Consider the following 18,309-nt stretch of genomic DNA (forward strand, 5'->3'; position numbering starts at 1 on the left):
GTGTTCGTTATCCGGATTTCGGTGTAGTTGCGGTACTCTGCCATTTTGGTGAGCTGGAAGTTAGGAATTATTTAATTTTAATCTTATTTATGTTAAATTATTAAAATATGTTAAATAGATTATTTAAAGATTCCCATCTTTGTTCTTATTATCATTAAACTATTGTAATCTATACAAATTGCCAAGTAGCACCCTCATACTCTCATACGATTATAAGTTGCTCAGACATAAACATTAAATGATTAGACAATCTCCTTTAAACAAAATATCATGACAGCAGCCTAATTTGATGACTAGTCATCTTTAAGTAGAATAATAAGTATGAATTTATAAGCTGACGAATTTACATCTGCTGTAAGAGTTCACCGATACACAAATAGTGCACTCAAAGAAAGTAATTCCTACAATCTACAGAAATCGCTAGTAAGAAGCTAATAAAATATAATTCGTGAGAAGATGTCGACAAATATGACTGCTGTTTTTTAGGATGGAGTAAATAACTAGGACAAAGGAACCTTTAAACACGTGGACCGTTTTCAACAATAGATTGAGTCGAGTCTGGTAATTTAATCGTCTAAGAGTCGAATTAAAGTGAGTAAATGGCGGCAATCAAAACTTCGATTATCATATTAGTCAGCTCTGTGAGGACAAAGATGGCCAAAAAAAGAATAAAGGCGATAATTAGAATTAGTGTAATGTATAAAATTCACGAACGAGTATAATGTTTTGTTAATCGAAATTAAGACTAAATAATATGGCCTGTTACTTGAAGTTGCTGCTTCTGTACAAATATTATTAAACAAGACCGTCTGCAAGGAATTTTTTAGTCGCAGTTTAAAGACCTGAGTGTGTTATCGCTGGGTGGCCCTGGCTCTCCTAGTCTTACCTATGCAGAATTTAAAACAGAATAAAATGAAATTTCTATCAACGCATATAGCCACATGATAACAAATAGAAAATTCGCCAAACTATCCGCGCACTTCATAATAGTTCACACAGCCATTGTTGTGAAAATTTACACCTGGCATGGAGTTGCGGGAAGTCACAGTCTCTCCTATTGTTGCAACTATATTGTTTAAATTTAAAATATTGTTTAATTGTTAGTTCTAGTGGAGCTTCCCAAGACACATACGTGGTTTGAGTTGGGGCTAACGGAAACTAGTTCTGTTTGATCTTCCAGAGACAATGCTTTATGAACTGAGGTAAAATATAGCAAGGTAGAACTGCAGCACTAATCGATAAAACGTGTTAGAGAAAGCAATTGTTATTCGCTGTAAAGAGTTAGGAAAGGTGTCATGAAGACGAGTTTAGCATGAAGCAAGGTGTAAACACGAACTAATCTGTCACAGCGTACAGACTATGATATTTTGTATGATCGGCAGTTTTACATGCAGCCGGCAGTGAAGAGGCTAAACAACACTAAATGTGTTCAACCTAATTTAACAGAGAAAACGAATAGGACCAATTACCAACTCTTGTGTGGTAGATGAACAATGTCAGGGCAACACGAAATGAGTGTGGCTTTAAATAACTCTGATCATTAGTTGACGATGAAAAGCTGTTATTCTTCAAATTAAGTTCTCTTTTATTTAAAGTCCTCACAGCTGGTGTCAACACTCGACAGTATATAATTGGGAAAAAAAATTAGTAAATTTTAACTTTGACCGGAAATATTTCCTAATTTGCCTCCTTCAATACCACGTGTAATTAGAAATTATACACTACCTAATAAAAACACTGAGACCCCAATGTAATAGTTACAACTACTGACTAAACACGATATCACCTCAACTATATGAGGTGTGGGATCATTTGACGGTCTATCTAAACGATGTCAGTAGAAAGCTGTGTTTGTGTGAGCTAGGTGCCGCTTGTAGGCAAGACAGGCTTTGTTCACGGACTAGATGTGATTAATCAGTTTACACATGGCGGAGGTACTATCAAACTGTTAAACTATCGTGTTTGGGGTCTTTTACGTATTACGTAATCAGCCGAGGGGGGGTTTCAAAATGCTTACGGTCGATTACGGGGGGCCGGGGGGGGGGGGGGGGGGGGGAGGGGGGGGGGAGGGGGAGGGGTGTTTGGTTGTTGATTACTTAATCAACATTTTATTATTTACCCTCTAAGTATTTTAATTCAAATTCCACTCAATTTCACGCTGATAGTGATAAAATTTAGAAATTGATCGGATATCCGACGCGACTATAACTTAAGTAGTTTGAAAGGTGCTTGGCCGGATATAATAACAATGATTTCGGCTCATTATGATCAGGGTAGCATCAAACGTAAAGAAAAGTGTTTCCAGGGAAAATAGTCAGGCCATTACGTAATATTACTGTCAGGAGGGGGGGGTGGGGTTGGGTCTTGATTACGGTTGATTACGGGGGGGGGGGGGGGGGGGGGGGGTAAAAATTGCTAAAATATTGATTACGTAATATGTGAACGACCCATTTACGTGTGTTAAACAATAGCATAGGTATTGGGAGACCTATACTCATGGTTAAAGTGCGATTATTTACCGCAAAACATTATAATCCTATTTTAACGTAACAACAGTTTTAATGTCGAGAAAAGTATGTAACCTGTTTAACCTCATCATATAAGTGGTGTAGCCGGAAAAGCTCCCTAACTGTACTGAAAAAGCTATTGCTATTGTTGAACTGTGTGAATCAATTGAATTTTGTGGGGTCTATCATGTGTAGTTGGAGGAATTATAACAGAAATCAAATAGGATAGAATAATAACGGCAGCTTCAACTTGAAGGTCAACAGAAATATGCAGTTTTTAGTCTCATATTTAAAGTACTATGGCAGGAAAGGCTGAGCAATTAGAGTTCTATGTTACACACTTTTTGTTATACATATTTAATTCGCTTCTGACAACAACTATTCATAGAAAAATGAAACTTAGTAATAGCTATTGAAGTATTGGGCACTCAGTAATACTATTTAACTATAGAATAAAGACTGCTCAATTATGTGATCAATTAAAATATGTGACATGCGGGTAACAACACTCGCCAGACTTTTTATAATTGAAACGAAATTTTCGATCAATAGGACGAACCGTTCAAATTTTAAAATCGTCAGAAGAATTTGAAAATTGCAAAAAAAATGCCAGCTCACAAAAACCCTAAGTTATGAATAACTAAAGCAAGCCACTTAAAGTCATGGAGCGTTCAGGGGTTCAAGATTAAGATATTCAACCGACCACATCTGGAGTAATTCAAAGACCGAGGTATTTGCCTCAAACGTTTGTAAAACATTGATCTAAACAAAGGTGAAACTGTATATGGGAAGTTAATCAACCCCGCTTCGTCAAGCACCATTCCTCAAGTTTTATGAGAAATTTGACGCTTATAACACGGTTTGTCGTATGGAACTCAAATAAGGGCTAGAACTTGCTTTCTCGGTCCCGTTTGACATGCCAAATAGCCGGCCTGTAAGGGGTCTAGATCTTTAGGTCAGGCGGTGTCTTTCAGAAGTGATACCATTTTCTTTCCTAGTTTTTAGTCTACAAAGGTTACTGCGAAGCCAGGTAAATGTGAATTGTGACTGTGTCTGTACTCATATTTTCTACTTTCGGAAGGATAAAGCATTTATCACCACTACTTGCCAGAACAAATCTAGAAAGCTCCAAGCCATTAAAGATACGTTATATTAATGACAGCATTTACGCCTTTTAATAAAGTGTAGATTACCCAGGAATAGTCTGTACTGATGTACACGGTGTGTATCTCAAGAGGCTTATTACAGTTTATTATCAAGTTATTGTTTCCTTTAATAAGACTAAGTAATAGTTCACAGCAATCTAATAAACATTGGCTGGCCTCGGTGCACGTTACTGATCCAATATTTCTTATTGATATAATAGCTAGAGCGCAGGCTCTAGCTCTGTTTTTCAGCAATATATCAAGAATGTATTGAGGTGACGTCATCGCCACTAATATTTATTTAAAAAATCACAGAGCTAAAATTGTGCACAAATGAATGCACAATATTTCAAGAAGTAGATATGGATCGGTAGCATTATCTTAGAACTTTTTCAAACCCCTCTCCCCCTATGATTCCAAAGCAAAATCAAAATGAGGATGATGCCCCGTTCCGTTCATTTTAAAACCCAGATCATGCCCAAAAACGTTCAGCCCAAGTTGTTCAATGCGTCACGCGATCCGCGGCCAATGGGGATTAATTTGAGAAAGTTTTAATAACAGAAAAGGATTACCTAAATTTAAAGTTCATTGCATTTATTGAACGTAACCGCCTCAATTATTACCAAACTGCCAAGTTGCCTCGTGTCAACATTACTTGGCAACGTTACTTTAAACACGCGCTTAATGTGATGAACATCACTATTGATATTTAAATATTGGGAACATCTAAATCATCTGCTATTGTGACAGTGACAATATTGTTATTTTAATTATCAGCCATTGTGACGTAATTGAAATTGGACGATGCAGATGATGATTAGATACCATTATGACCTCTATTATGACTGTTACCCTCGCACCCCTATAATTCTTCTTGAAGGTGACATTTAGCTGAATCATATTAAGAGAATCGAGCAATCAGCATGGTATATTTCTTTTGTGCCTTAGGTCTGGGAGACTTTTAGGATGCGCTGAAAGAGGTACGTCTTTATAATCTATATCAAGATATCAGTGGTACCATTCAGTCGAGATCGGCTCGTAACAAAGTAAAATTAATATCGCCTTACAATAGTATGTAATACTTAGCAGTGAGTTCACGAAATGCTTTGAGTAAAGATAAAAGTAATGAGTCCTGGGTAGATCAATTGGTATTATATGAACGTTTCAGCTTATGTTATCGTTTGAGCTCCCCGCTCTTGTTTACTGTTAGCATTATTACTTTATTATAAATATCTTATACAACTCTTGACAACGAATAATTGGTATACTAGAGATTTTATCAAACGTACAACTTAGAGTGCTGATATGCTTATCTCTTTAACCATCCATTATATTCGGTTGTTATCCGAGGTCTGTGCATGGCAAACAAATGAACGAGTTTAGCTTTAAATGCTCGAACAATTACAAATTTAAAAAATATACTTCGGACATCGATTTAAATTAAATCAACCTTTGACATTACCGAAACTACATAAAGTAACGTGTAAGCTTTAAAGTAAGTAATTTAACATCGTTGCTATGTAAACGCTAAAAGGATTAGAGGATGGTAACTTGCATTTCAGCTCGCTTTGATGTAAAGATTCTCTTATCAACCATCAGTATTGAATAATGAGTAGTAGATTCAAAGATTAGCATCAATCTCAGTAAGAACTTCACTTATCCAACTGTAACAGTTAGTATCTAGGAGTATAAGTGAAATAGTGACCAGAGTATAAGTGAAATAGTGACCAGAGTATAAGCGAAATAGTGACTAGAGTATAAGTGAAATAGTGACCAGAGTATAAGTAAAATAGTGACCAGAGTATAAGTGAAATAGTGACCAGAGTATAAGTGAAATAGTGACCAGAGTATAAGTGAAATAGTGACCAGAGTATAAGTGAAATAGTGACCAGAGTATAAGTGAAATAGCGTTTACAAGATCGTATTTCTATATTTTTGCTGTATTAAAGAAGCTGTTATATGTCGTGATACAGTGAGTTTACTTAGTGGGGGGTGGAAGAGATTATCAGATGATTGGAATTCAAATAAATATAATAAGCTTAGATTTGCGCATTTAAATTTGCAACTGTCGATCTAATTTGCAATCAGATCAGATCAGATCAATTATAAGGTTCCCACTTCCCAATACGCTAAGCCATAGTATGAGTTGTGTTTTGAAGATGTTTGCCGATGAGATCGATGGATGTCACCTTAATGGCTTACTTATGCTTCACCTCAATCATTTTTAAGCGCCGTTAAAAATTTCAAATTTGCTGTTTGATATGATATAAAATGGAATAACTGTAAAATCCCTGATTGAATTCAATGAAACTGATAAAAAGCATTTGAAGGCAAATTTCTGAATTTGACTTTAAATCGAGCTAAAAGCTGAAAAGCACTATTTAACACACGTATGGATATACTATGTATTACTAAACTTGATATAATATTATGTATATACTAACATGTCATATATATATAATATAAATTATATGATATGTTAATTTGAACAGTGAGCAGTGAATAGCTTGTTATTATATGATTTACGTCCTTAGTTTTTGCTAGTTGGCCCTTTTTATGATATTATTACCCCCTTTTGCACAGTTCTTCAGGAGTGTTTCCCTTCATGTTTTCTGTTCCTTAGACCAAACAGGGGCGTGAGCTGCCCGCCCTAGCTACGGTACGAGAAGCAGCGGCAGTGTGTGATCCGGTTATAAAGAGTGTTCTTGGAACAACAGCACTCTGCTTGGCTGCACTGTGACAGTGGGAGAACATTAGTTCATGTCACCTAACGCCCGCTTAACCTTGGCAGCCCCAAGGCATCTGGTTGGTGATGGTTCCCAGGGCTTTTTCAGTTGGAGTCGGCTGTTAAGTTTGTCCTGTAAATTCTTGACTTAAGAAAGGAAATAAAATATATAACATCACATCCAACACTTGGATTCATCCCAACAGTATTATTTCCCCTGATATAACACCGTGTAATAAGTCAAGATGTCTCACCTGTAAACCATTCAGGTCAAGTAATATTTTCACCAGTTACGTTACTAATAATTCTTTCATGTTAACTCACTCTGAATCCTTTTCTTGTAAATCTTCTTCTATTATCTATCTCCTCACTTGTTCTTGTGGTATTCAATATGTTGGGCTCACAGAACAGCGCCTTAATGAACGCATGAATGGACACCGTGCTTCGGTTAAAGCCGGCAAATCCTCCTTTGTCCATGACCACTTTAATACTCCCGGTCATAATTTTCATGACGCCTCCATTCAAATTATTGATTTTATTGACCCTTCCTCTACTGAAGACCCTCGTCTGGCCTTAGCTGACAGGGAACTTCTTTGGATTAATCTCCTGAGCACTGCTCACCCTCTAGGTCTCAATGACAACATAAAAGGTTCTGGTAATATTTCTAAAAGCAACTTTAACGATATTTATTTTAAAAGTAAAATAAAAAGATATAAAAGAGGACATGGCAGAAAAAAGAAAAACAAAAGCCATGAAGATAGAATATACAAAAGGACTCTCACTTTAAGAGAGATTGACAATAAATATGAAAGTTTAAAAAGAAAAATGTCTGAAAGCAAATACAGCTTTTATAAAGATATAAGTAGCCTTCAAAAAGGCGAGCTCAAACAACTTAGCTCTCATTCCCTCTGCAAATCTGGAGCCATTTTCCTTGTTATACAATCTTTTGCTGGCCAAGACAGCACTTCTTCTCCTAATATCACCTCTGTTAATAGCGAGTTTATCACTTTTCACTATTGTTCTAAAATATTTGATAAACTCCGAATAGAATCAGTCATTCGTGACTCTAGGATCTTGACTCTTCTCCCTCCAAACCTTACGCCTTTCCTTCCCTTAAAAGTTTACTATAAGTACGATATTCCTGTCGGGCGTAAGCTTTTTAATTATAATAGATTCCTTAAATCACTTGATAATACTACTATTTCCTCCATCCTGGAAGGTGATTGCCCCTGTTCCAGTAACCCTTATTGCTATCAGCCTCGAGGCCACATCATCACCGGTGACCTTGCTTTCATTGAGCACGAGGATTTAAGAGGCATCATGAGTTACGGTACCAAATTTAGGGAACCTGTGTCTGTTCCTCCTGAGCAAATCTTGGAGAGCCTCAACGAGTGTTCAGCCAACTTCGCCACCCGTATGGCTAGGAAACATGGACTTTCATGTTTGGAATTCCAGGATTGGAAAGATGAGGTCTCCCGGATCTTCACCAATCGCCTTAACTTCCTCTCCTCCTCCCCTAATAACTTCACTCCCTACAATTCCATTCTACAAAGGGATGATGTTAAATCTTATCTCGACAGTCTTTCTTCTTCTTTTATTATTTGCTCCGTAGATAAAGCTTCAAATAATTATGTTTTTGTCTGCAAGAAGTTTTATCTTTTAACCCTTCTCAACGAACTTGGCTACGATCTCACTTCTCTAGAGTGTCGTGGCAATTCTACTTATCATCCGGTTAACTCTGTAGAGGATGATATTATTCAGGAACATGTGAACTTCATTAAAGATAACTTTAATATTCGTGTTTCTGAGGACAACCTTTGTCTACCGAGAATCTTTTGGATTCCTAAACTTCACAAGAATCCTTATAAGTCTAGATTTATAGCTGGGGCCAGTAAATGTACCACTAAGCAGATATCAGTTGTAGTCAACAAAGCTTTAAAAGTTTTAAAAGAATACTTTTCCAAATACTGCAACTCTATCTACAACAATACTGGAATTAACTGCGACTGGAGCATTAACAGCTCTAAACAGTTCCTGGAAAGGCTGCCTAGACTAGAGATTTTTAATATGCAGGTATACGACTTTACCACTCTGTATACCAATCTAGACCTTCAGGTTGTACAGTCACTGCTTTTCGAGCTAATAGATCTCCTCTTTAGTAATACGAATAAATTTATTTGTGTTTCTCTGTATAAGAACAACAATTTTTTCTCTAAAAAGGAATATAACGGATACTTATGTTTTTCTGCTGATAAACTCAAAACAGCTATTACATTTATTCTGTTTAACACTTTTGTTTGTTTTGGGGATCAGATTTTAAGACAAACGAAAGGCATTCCCATGGGAGGGAATTCTAGTAGCCAGTTCGCTGATCTTTCGCTAGGGAAGTGTGAATTCAACTACATGACACGCCTAATCAAAGAAAAGAAGTTCGGTCTCGCTAAGCTCCTCTCAAGAAACTGCAGATATGTCGACGACCTCAACACCATGAACTATTTGCATTTCTCTAACCTAATCAGGTCCATTTATCCACCTGACCTGCTTATGGAGAGGAGTGGTGACGACAATAAGTCCGTAAACTATCTCGACATCAACATCTCGATGAATAACTCCGGACACGTCGCCACCAAGCTTTACAACAAACTTGATGACTTCAACTTTCCTGTGGTCATGTACACCTTTCCTAACAGTAATATTTCCTCTTCTGTTGGTTATAATGTTTTTTACGGTCAGGTCCTTCGTTACTCTTCCATTATCTCAGACCTTGATTCTTTTCTGTGTTCTACCAACACCCTTTATAGGACACTTCTTTCAAGATGTTATAATGACAGACTCCTGAAGAGTAAATTCAGAAAGCTTCTGAAAGACCGACCTAGTATTCTGTACAAATACAGTATACTTGATGTCAGCGACATCCTTGACATAACATTTAACGTGAACAGGTGATCACTGACGAGTGATTGCTAGGGGGTCTTGGCACATTAAACCGGTACAGGTATTAAACCCCCGAAACCGGTGTGCCAAGTCATCTGCTGATGATGTTCACATAACATTATTTCCTCTCTCCTTTATTCCTTCCGTCTTTTCTTAAACTTACAGTTCAGTTACTTTATTTCACCAGGTCTACCTAAGGATCAATTATTCTTTGGTGGGGTTTCACTTCTGGTATTGGCTTCATTCCCGTTCCTTTTCCTTATTCTTTATACTTATTTTTTATATAGTTTAATGAGATTAAACCCATACTTCTCAAAAACTTATGAACATAGACCGAATTCTTTCGTATGGCAAGCATGATTAGATATCTTCACTCTCCAGCGTCATGTTGATCATATTAAATCAGGACCGTTTAAGATAGACGAAGCCGGAATCAAGGGTATATATAATATATATAAACTACCAACAATTGCGGCGAATAAAACAGTGCGGAAATGTCACGGCAAACAAAACTTAACGAAAAAATAAAGCTGAACCCCCTTCCTTGATTCCTTGAAGTTGAAAATGTTGTGACCAACTTATCTGTACGGAGTCAAACTCAGAGTAAACTTGCAGCTTGTCAAGAATAAAAGTATTATGATTTAAAAAAACTTTGCTGTAGGTGTGAGGAGATAGTCTTAAACTTTTGTGTTAACAACATCGTTGCTATGTATAATGTTAACGTGAGAGTATTAGAGGACGGTTATAATCATCTTTGCGATTTTTCAACTGTCACAATATGTAGCAACTCGCAAATAATCATTATAAAGCAGAAAAGAGTCGTGTGACAGTTACAAAATAACGACGCTAGAACTGATATTACAGACATTTACTGTAATCATAGTGTTGAAACTTTTATTCTTGAGTACACTATTGACTTTAATCGAGTGTTACTATGATCAGAAACGAAGCAAGAGGCACTCCCGTGACGCCAAAAGGGTTTTACTATGAAATGTATCCTAGGACATCGAACAAACATGACAGCACCATGAAACAAACATAACAGCACCGATATGACAACATCTTTTTGAGCTGGCCTAGTCCTACAGCCACAGTTTTCTGCTACACCAGTTTCAAATAAAGTAAGCATAGAATTACCAGCAAACGGCACAAAACTATGAAAACATTAGATTTTCACCTATTTTGCTGTCTTAACGCACCAAACGTTGACTGGATGATGTAATAAAGTAATAATAATAAAATATAATAATAAAATATAAGCTAAACCAAGAGATTTCATCTAATCTCGTGTTATCAATCTAATTAACGACTCAAGACTTGCAACGAAGATCTTCAATGTTGTTTACACTAGCTAGCTGACACACACATGGAGCTGACACCAACTCGACCTTGATTATAAACTTGTGCGGTTTGGAGAAGGTGGTTTCATTATTGCTGGACCAATGTTTAGATGGTCAGCTATGGTATTGGTTGTGTGTCTGTGGTTCCAAACTTTTAATAAGATGACAAACTCGACCACTGTGATGAGTGTGATCTTCATATTATCAATGTCGACACATCTCTGTCATTCTAATCAGTTATTATCTTGGTTCGACCGCAACAGCTGAGCTACGGGGCCAGAAGCAATTGTATCTGTAGAATTAGTACTAAAGATAATTGTATTAAATATTAGTTGTATTTTGATAATGAGTTGACGTTGAGAACAAGCTAATGATACTGTAGAAGTTTCTTACCTACAAACAAAATACAGCTACATAAATGAGGACATAACAACCTCGGTAGATATACGCACATCTCCTCAATTACTGGAGGTGTATTGTCATGTAAATACCAATAAGTTACTACCCTATGGTATAAATCTCTAGTGTTATGTGCCTTATTAACGGATGTAAGAAGCGGGCCCCACTTATAGCAGACAGAGACGCAGCCATCCTTGTAGCTGGAGAGTGAGAAGTGTAGAGTGAGAATGAGAGTGCTGCCTGCTCGCGATTATGTTATCTAAGTAGCTAAATGTCTAAATTATTATATCAAGTAGCCACCCTAATCACGTAAAATAGACAGTTTTGCTGAACAAAAGTTGAACTGTGTGAACACAATACTGAGTTAGCGAGCTGTGTTCATCTCTGTATTATGTTAAGGTCACGTGATTTGCTCTGCAAGTTTGGATCACGTGATTTAGGACCACTGTTGCAGTCCTTTGAGCTTATCCAGGGTATTGTGTTATAGGATTAGTCAGCCTTTTGTTTAAGATTCGTAGGCCATTCTCTTTAAGTTCATACCATCAAAACTAAATTCCTGAGGTTTAACCTTCATGAATCATGAATGTACAATTTTACAACCAAAACTATGTACGAGTCAAACATCAGACATCTTTGAAATGAGAAAATAGCCTAAAATAGCTTAAAAAACGCCTTAAATCGTGTAAAAAATTACAGTCTTTTCTCACCAAAGGTATGTTTTACCTTTGGGAATGTACTAATTTAAGTGAAGACTGATTGAAAAATAATAGGAAAAAAGAAGATTTTTAGAAGACAATTTTGTTAAGTGTAAAAAAGCGTAAAATTTCCCTTTCTTGAGCTCTACATACTACTAAAACAACGTATTTATGAGTCCAATACCCGCACACCTGTACTCTCTTTTTGAATTTGTGTTAAGGCTAGGTAGGGTCACTTTCAGTCTCTGTGATAATACACTTTTTAACATTGGCCAGTCCAGTCATAGTTGAAAACTTCGTTTCTCGCTTACAAATCTTTGCTTCTTCCTCGTCAATTAGAGCCAGAGGTTGAGGATCTTTGGTATGTAGATGCCGAAGAGAAAGAATGTTGAATTCATGAAGATCACTACAGCCCGCAGGATAGCTCGAACCTCTGGTGGAGAGAAACTGTAGCTTGAAAGAAACATGATGGAGCACAACATCACCACAAATGTGGCACAAAAGATGTTGAGGGATTCTTTAAAGTTGTGATCAAGTTTCCTCATCTTGAAGGTCATGACCATGGTTATGAGGAGCGATAGACTTGGAACAACCAATGAGATTATCATGATCTGGTTGTCGATGATGGTACACATGAGATACCAGGGTCTGTGAGGCATTTCCTGGTATCTTTTAAATGCCCAGCTAGGCCGGCCATCTCCGGTGTAGCGATCAATAAGGAGGATGGTAGCTGTAATTCCCAGACTAAGCAAGTTGAAGAAGATTTGACCTGCTCTTTTTATGAGCAAAACTAACTTTGGTGGCTTAAAATCTTGTTTGACAGCGAAAATGTCGTAGACTTTAACGCACTTATAGAGCAGGTTGGCTGAGATCAATGTAGCATAAATTGCAAAGGAGTAATATTCCACCGAGCAAGTAATGTTCGAGGGTTTGAGAAGAGGAGTGAACGACGTAGGATATCCGATCAGCAAGCATAGTAAGATCATGTAGAGATAGCCTGGTTCAGAAGCTTTGATAATTGGGCTGTCCTTGTTTCTAAAGATAATAAGACCGACGATTATGACCATTGCCATACCAAACGGTATGCAGGAGGCTCCCACGATGAAAAACGTTGAATCTTGTCGGATGTAGATTTCTGGGGTCAAGACACAAGCAGTGTGGTTTTCAGTGGATTTCATAGAGTGATCACATGATATGCACATGTCGGTGTCAGTTTCGGAGCTAAATTGGTTTAGCTTGCAAGGTTCACAGGTCCAACAGCAGGGCAGGTATTGAATATTCTCGTCAAAAAGTCTATGGGTGCCTGGCTGGCAGGTATGTGAACACGTTTTGTTGTAGCCTGATATGCTTTCCAGAAGACTTTTGTTGGTTACTTCTATTCGGTCAACGAATGCCCTTCCTAGAGTCCTGAAAGTTTGTGTCTCAGTTTTGTAGACCCCAATCCCGTAGCCAGTATTGATTGTCTTGTTGAACATCTTGATGGGTATTGTTACATTCTCTTCCAGAGTAACATTCAACGTTCGATTCTCATTCACAATTTCGTTGAACAGCTTATTTTTGTAGTCCATTAAACATTGAGTGCCGGTAGGTAATACAGGTACTCCCACATTTGTAAGAATGGCGTGGAGAGATTCTAAAACCAGCTTAACTCCTCCGACCATGTAAGGAATCCAGCTGGTCAGTTTGCACATCTTTGGCTCATCTCGATCTTTTGGACATCTGTAACTTTGTACATTCTGATAGATGTCGTCGATGTAGTCTCTCTTCTTAACCTGTCTCCAGTCTTTGTTTAAATCTTTTAATGTTTGATCCAGTTTAACATTGAGGAGATCTGGTAGTGGAAGTATGAGGGTGTTGTGTCCAGAGGTATTTAGGATTTTTGCATAGTCGTCCAGGTTACTGTATCGTCCGTTTGATAATCCGAGTATGTAGATCTTATCTCGGAATCCTAGATTACCGACCATCTCCTCTAGCATCGCTCTGGTTGTTGATCCTGAATTTTGTAGAATGAGTTGAACCCGTGAAGGAGTTCCACCTGTTTTATTGTAGGTTTCTTTTATCCTAGGTATGTGAGATTGGTATGTGACATCAGCTACTCGTCCACATCCTACTTTCTTGACGTAGCTGTTGTATATGTGCTCGGCCATATCTTTCGAAAATTTATGGTACCATATATCCATGTGCTTATAACCCATCTTTTCAAGGAATCGTATGGTTATTTCAGCTTCGTTTATTTCTGTGTCGATCATGGAAAATAGATTTGGATATTGGCTTTGAGACATCAACTCACCATCATTGACCATGTAGACGAATGTGGGAGTATTGAATGACGTCGTGATAGCAGCAGATCTTTTGATATACGAGTTCATGTCAACCCCAGAAACTCCCACCAACTTTTTGTTGCGAGCAAGTGCAGTGGAGGCTCTCGCTGTTACAGCTGAACTCATGCAGCTATCATACATCTCGTATCCCAAGGTCTTGTTGAAATCTCTCTTAAATCTTTCATTTTCTTTGTCAATCACCATTCTGAGCACGATGGCCTTTTGGATGTTATACTCTTTCATCCCCTTGTGAGAGCAATGCTGAACTAGAGTGCCATTATAACCACTTGTGTACTCGAGACGACCTATCTGGAACATTCCTCCGATGATGTAGTCTCCGTCTCTTGCTGCGACGGGAGTGTCAAGATGCCGGACACGACAAACTCCCCCGCCTACACCAGCTATAATTCCTGGTGACGTGAGGGCTAAGAAGAGGGATATTGCAAACATAACACAATCTCAATATCTGAGAACTCACTAAGGAGGATTGTTGTGCAGATTAGTAAAATGCCAACTTGAACATTGAACAATGGTTACGTTATTGGTTTATAAGGGAATCCATTATCCATCAGATCTTTTTTTCTTTGTCAATCATTTTTCTGAGGAAGAAAAATTGCTGACTCATCAGAGCTTAAGTTCAGAACAAAAGTCAGGATATGGTCTAATGACAGTACGAAAAGAATTAGATACATTAGTATTCAATCTGGCATATGACATTTACATCGGTGCTAGACGAGGTAGTGGTACTGCCACATCCCCACTTTATCTCATAATGCTTAAATGCTCCTGTGAACTGCACTCACCTGATCTAGACTTTAACAGAATATACCATTGTATGCCACTAATTAACATGATCTAAAATACATATAACAGCTGACAAGATTTCAGTCACGTGACCTGAAATCATTAGGCTTAAGAGGCAGTTCACGTAATTGATCACGTGATCAAGAACTGATCGAGTGATCAAGTGATCATGACACTGATCACGTGATTAAGAATCCGATCACGTGATTACCCAATCCTTGTCAGACAATTTTCCAGACGTAGACTCCAGTCCTAGTGTCTGAAACCCGGCCTTGCCTAATCAAACCACTTACAATGGTATATAATCCTCACGGACCCATTACAAGTTATCTACATTTCCACATCTACTAGTTACAACTACATTCAACAATTCAACAAAATGTTCGGTTTCTTGAGAAAAAAGTCTGATGAGCCAGCTCCTGATTCCTTCTTTGGTGCCTACACACTGCTCGACAAACTGGGACAAGGAGGGTACGGAACTGTGTTTATTTGCGAGAATAACACAACTGGAGCACTGCACGCTGTCAAGATAGTTCACGACAGGAAATACAGCCGGAAGTCCTGGTGCCCCCGCAGACAAATGGACATGCCTGACGAGATCCTCCTCTGGGAGAAAGCTGACCATCCCTCTATCGTGCAGCTGTGTGACCTGTTCCTGGAACAAGACTTCTGGATGTCCGTGATGGAGTACGATCCTGAATACCTGGACTTGTTTAAAGTGCTGATGAAATCTGGTCCTATGAATTCAGCAGTTACACGAGTTATTATCAGACAAGTCATTCAAGTGAGCACATACCTTCACTCAGTCGGTGTGGATCATAGAGACATAAAGGACGAGAACATTCTATACAACCCTAGAACAGGACACATCAAACTCATAGACTTTGGATCAGCTTCAGCCATCACGGACAAGTGTACATTGTACGCCACATTCCAAGGTACTGAGGGGTATGTTCCTCCAGAATACTACATCAAGGGGTGCTATCAAGTACAACCTGCTGCAGTTTGGAGTATCGGATGTCTGGCTTACACCCTCCTGAAAATGAACCCTCCTTATCTGAAGAAGGAGGATATTGTTGGAGGGAAGGTTGTTGAGTGGGACTTTACTGAAGATTCCAGAGCTAGAGACTTTGTTGACCAGTGTTTGAATTACAATGTTAATCACAGGATTAACTTCAATTCTCTCGCTAGACATTCCTGGTTTAAAAATTAGATTTTTTTAAATCATTCAAATATGGAAACTTTAATGAACTACATGCTTCATTTTCGGAGTGAACAAGTTGAGTTTATTTTAAGTATTTCTGTGTCATTATCACCATTTTAGAGCATTTTATACATTTTTACAATTTGTAATATCATTACTTTCACAATCAATCGGTTACAATGCAGATTACATTTTCTTGCGATTAGTACTAAAATTATTTACGAAGTATTACAATTACGGTGCTTGCAGCAAATAAAATATTATCAACCAAGTCCCAAACATTCCATCATGCATACACAAATAAATGTGATCTCTTAGGATTATACTGCCATAGACAAAAAAGGTTAGGCAAAAACGTAGGTCTCTGAGTAAATCGGCCCCTCGACGTTTTATCGGAGTCAATATAGGCATAGTAAATTTGTTAATTGCCCTCCACTCAAAAACAAGCCCATTATAATACACACTCCTCGTTAACCCACGATCCTGTTTCAGATACGATCTATCTACGCTGAAAGGAATAGAAGCTACATTTTCAGAACTGGAAGAAGTTGTGGGGTTGGAATACCTCAAAGCGTTCCATCTAAATGACAAGAAGGGACACTGTGATGACCACTTAGACCGGCACGAGGTGTTAGGCGAGGGCTGCATCAAGTTACCTGTCTTTAAATATCTGGTCAAGAGGTTCCCGAACATTCCGATGGTTTTGGAGACACCTGATGAGGACAAATGGGCTGAGGAACTTGTTATTCTCAGGGAATTGTTCAGTGGTGAGTGAAGCGCGAGGATTGGTTATTTATTTATTTTGATGATGTGAACTTAAAAGTTGACTTTCAGTATTGATATTAGGTGTTTATATTTTTGTTTAAATTAAAATAACGGGTATGCTAAGTTTTGGTTGCAATTTCGATTTTATCAAATTGTAGTGGGTCTTGAAATAGATAACGGTTACCATAATAGGAGGCAAATCCAGTTTCCTGACATCATTACTTTAAGCACTTAAGTCGGGTTTTTTAGCAGGAATAAGTTAAGAGAAAGCATCTTGCATTCTGCAAAAATTGGTATTGTAACGGAGAAAGAACTTAATCCTAGACTACTATTTGCGCTGTTGAGTGTTGAGGAGAACTGTCTTCATTGGCGATATAATTTTTAGTTTGATGCATGTTTCCGTATTATGTATTATTAGTATCGTCATCGTTGAAATTTTGATTGAAATGTCAGTTGAAAAGATGATTGAAAGATGACATATTTTATCAATACAAGTTCTAGGTTCTCTCCTACTATAATTATAACGGTAACTCAATGTTGAACATACATTTTTTAGAGTTAGAGAAGAATAAACGACTTGAGTTTAAAATTATAGGATATAATTAAGACCGAATTTTGAATCGAATTTTGAATCGACCGATGAAGACATATATATTTACGTAAGCTTTAAAACCTTAAGCCAAGTGTTAGACAGATATCCTTGATTTTAAATTTTGCTAATTTATTTGTCGATTTTCAGTTTTATATACATTTATTTTTGAATTGAGCTTTGTGATATTCATCATGACTTATAAGTATTTCTCTCTTAGTCTTATCAAAGCTGAAATTGGATTAATGAATTACTGTTCGATCAGGAGGTGTCAAAATCTAAGAATAATGAAAATTTACAATATAGATATTTGACCAAAACCCATAATCATGGGTAGAGTGGACCGCTGCCAGTGTCTCTCTTTCCCAAACAAAAGGAAATGATATTAATTTGATTGACCGTGCTCAAATGCAAAATGATACCGAGAATGAAATCGGTCGCTCGCTTTTCCCATTCATTCACGGCTTACGAATTGTAATAAGTTTCGATTGATTACATCAATCAGATGCTGTAAAAATCTCTTTGGGTTGCGTTCGGGTCGATACCTAGTATTTCGGGGTAAGGGTGGTAGTTATTAGTATTACTTATTGAATAAGCTGAAGTTTATTGAATCTTTATTGCCGAGTACAGCTGCCTTTGGATAGTTCTTCTTAATCTATTACAATTGTAAATGAATGGGAAAAGCGAGCGACCGATTTCATTCTCGGTATCATTTTGCATTTGAGCACGGTCAATCAAATTAATATCATTTCCTTTTGTTTGGGAAAGAGAGACACTGGCAGCGGTCCACTCTACCCATGATTATGGGTTTTGGTCAAATATCATCTCTTTTTGATTATAATATCAGGGTACTTTATAAAGTTGAAATATACACTGATATC

General features: G+C 37.6%; 3 protein-coding genes across 3 annotated transcripts in view; 2 read left to right on the forward strand and 1 right to left on the reverse strand.

Annotated features, from left to right (window-relative positions):
- Positions 1-18,309, forward strand: part of LOC134812188 (probable endonuclease 4) — a 48,298-nt gene that overhangs the window by 5,673 nt on the left and 24,316 nt on the right. The window contains exon 5 of the mRNA XM_063819432.1: positions 16,567-16,841. Coding sequence (XP_063675502.1) covers positions 16,567-16,841 — 275 coding nt within the window. The remainder of the gene's footprint in view (positions 1-16,566; positions 16,842-18,309) is intronic.
- On the reverse strand, positions 11,608-14,543 carry LOC134812168 (metabotropic glutamate receptor 4-like). Its single transcript, XM_063819410.1, has one exon. The coding sequence runs from the start codon at positions 14,514-14,516 to the stop codon at positions 12,081-12,083; it is 2,436 nt and encodes an 811-aa protein (XP_063675480.1). The 5' UTR covers positions 14,517-14,543; the 3' UTR covers positions 11,608-12,080.
- LOC134812197 (serine/threonine-protein kinase pim-2-like) lies at positions 15,172-16,143 on the forward strand. Its single transcript, XM_063819443.1, has one exon. The coding sequence runs from the start codon at positions 15,250-15,252 to the stop codon at positions 16,081-16,083; it is 834 nt and encodes a 277-aa protein (XP_063675513.1). The 5' UTR covers positions 15,172-15,249; the 3' UTR covers positions 16,084-16,143.

Source organism: Bolinopsis microptera, chromosome 1 (genome assembly GCF_026151205.1).
Source record: "Bolinopsis microptera isolate Bmic1 chromosome 1, MBARI_Bmic_1.0, whole genome shotgun sequence".
In the NCBI taxonomy this organism is placed as follows: Eukaryota; Metazoa; Ctenophora; class Tentaculata; order Lobata; family Bolinopsidae; genus Bolinopsis; species Bolinopsis microptera.

Coding starts and splice junctions, on each gene's coding strand:
- LOC134812168 (XM_063819410.1), bottom strand. CDS start 14,516: ATGTTTGCAATATCCCTCTTCTTAGCCCTCACGTCACCAGGAATTATA.
- LOC134812197 (XM_063819443.1), top strand. CDS start 15,250: ATGTTCGGTTTCTTGAGAAAAAAGTCTGATGAGCCAGCTCCTGATTCC.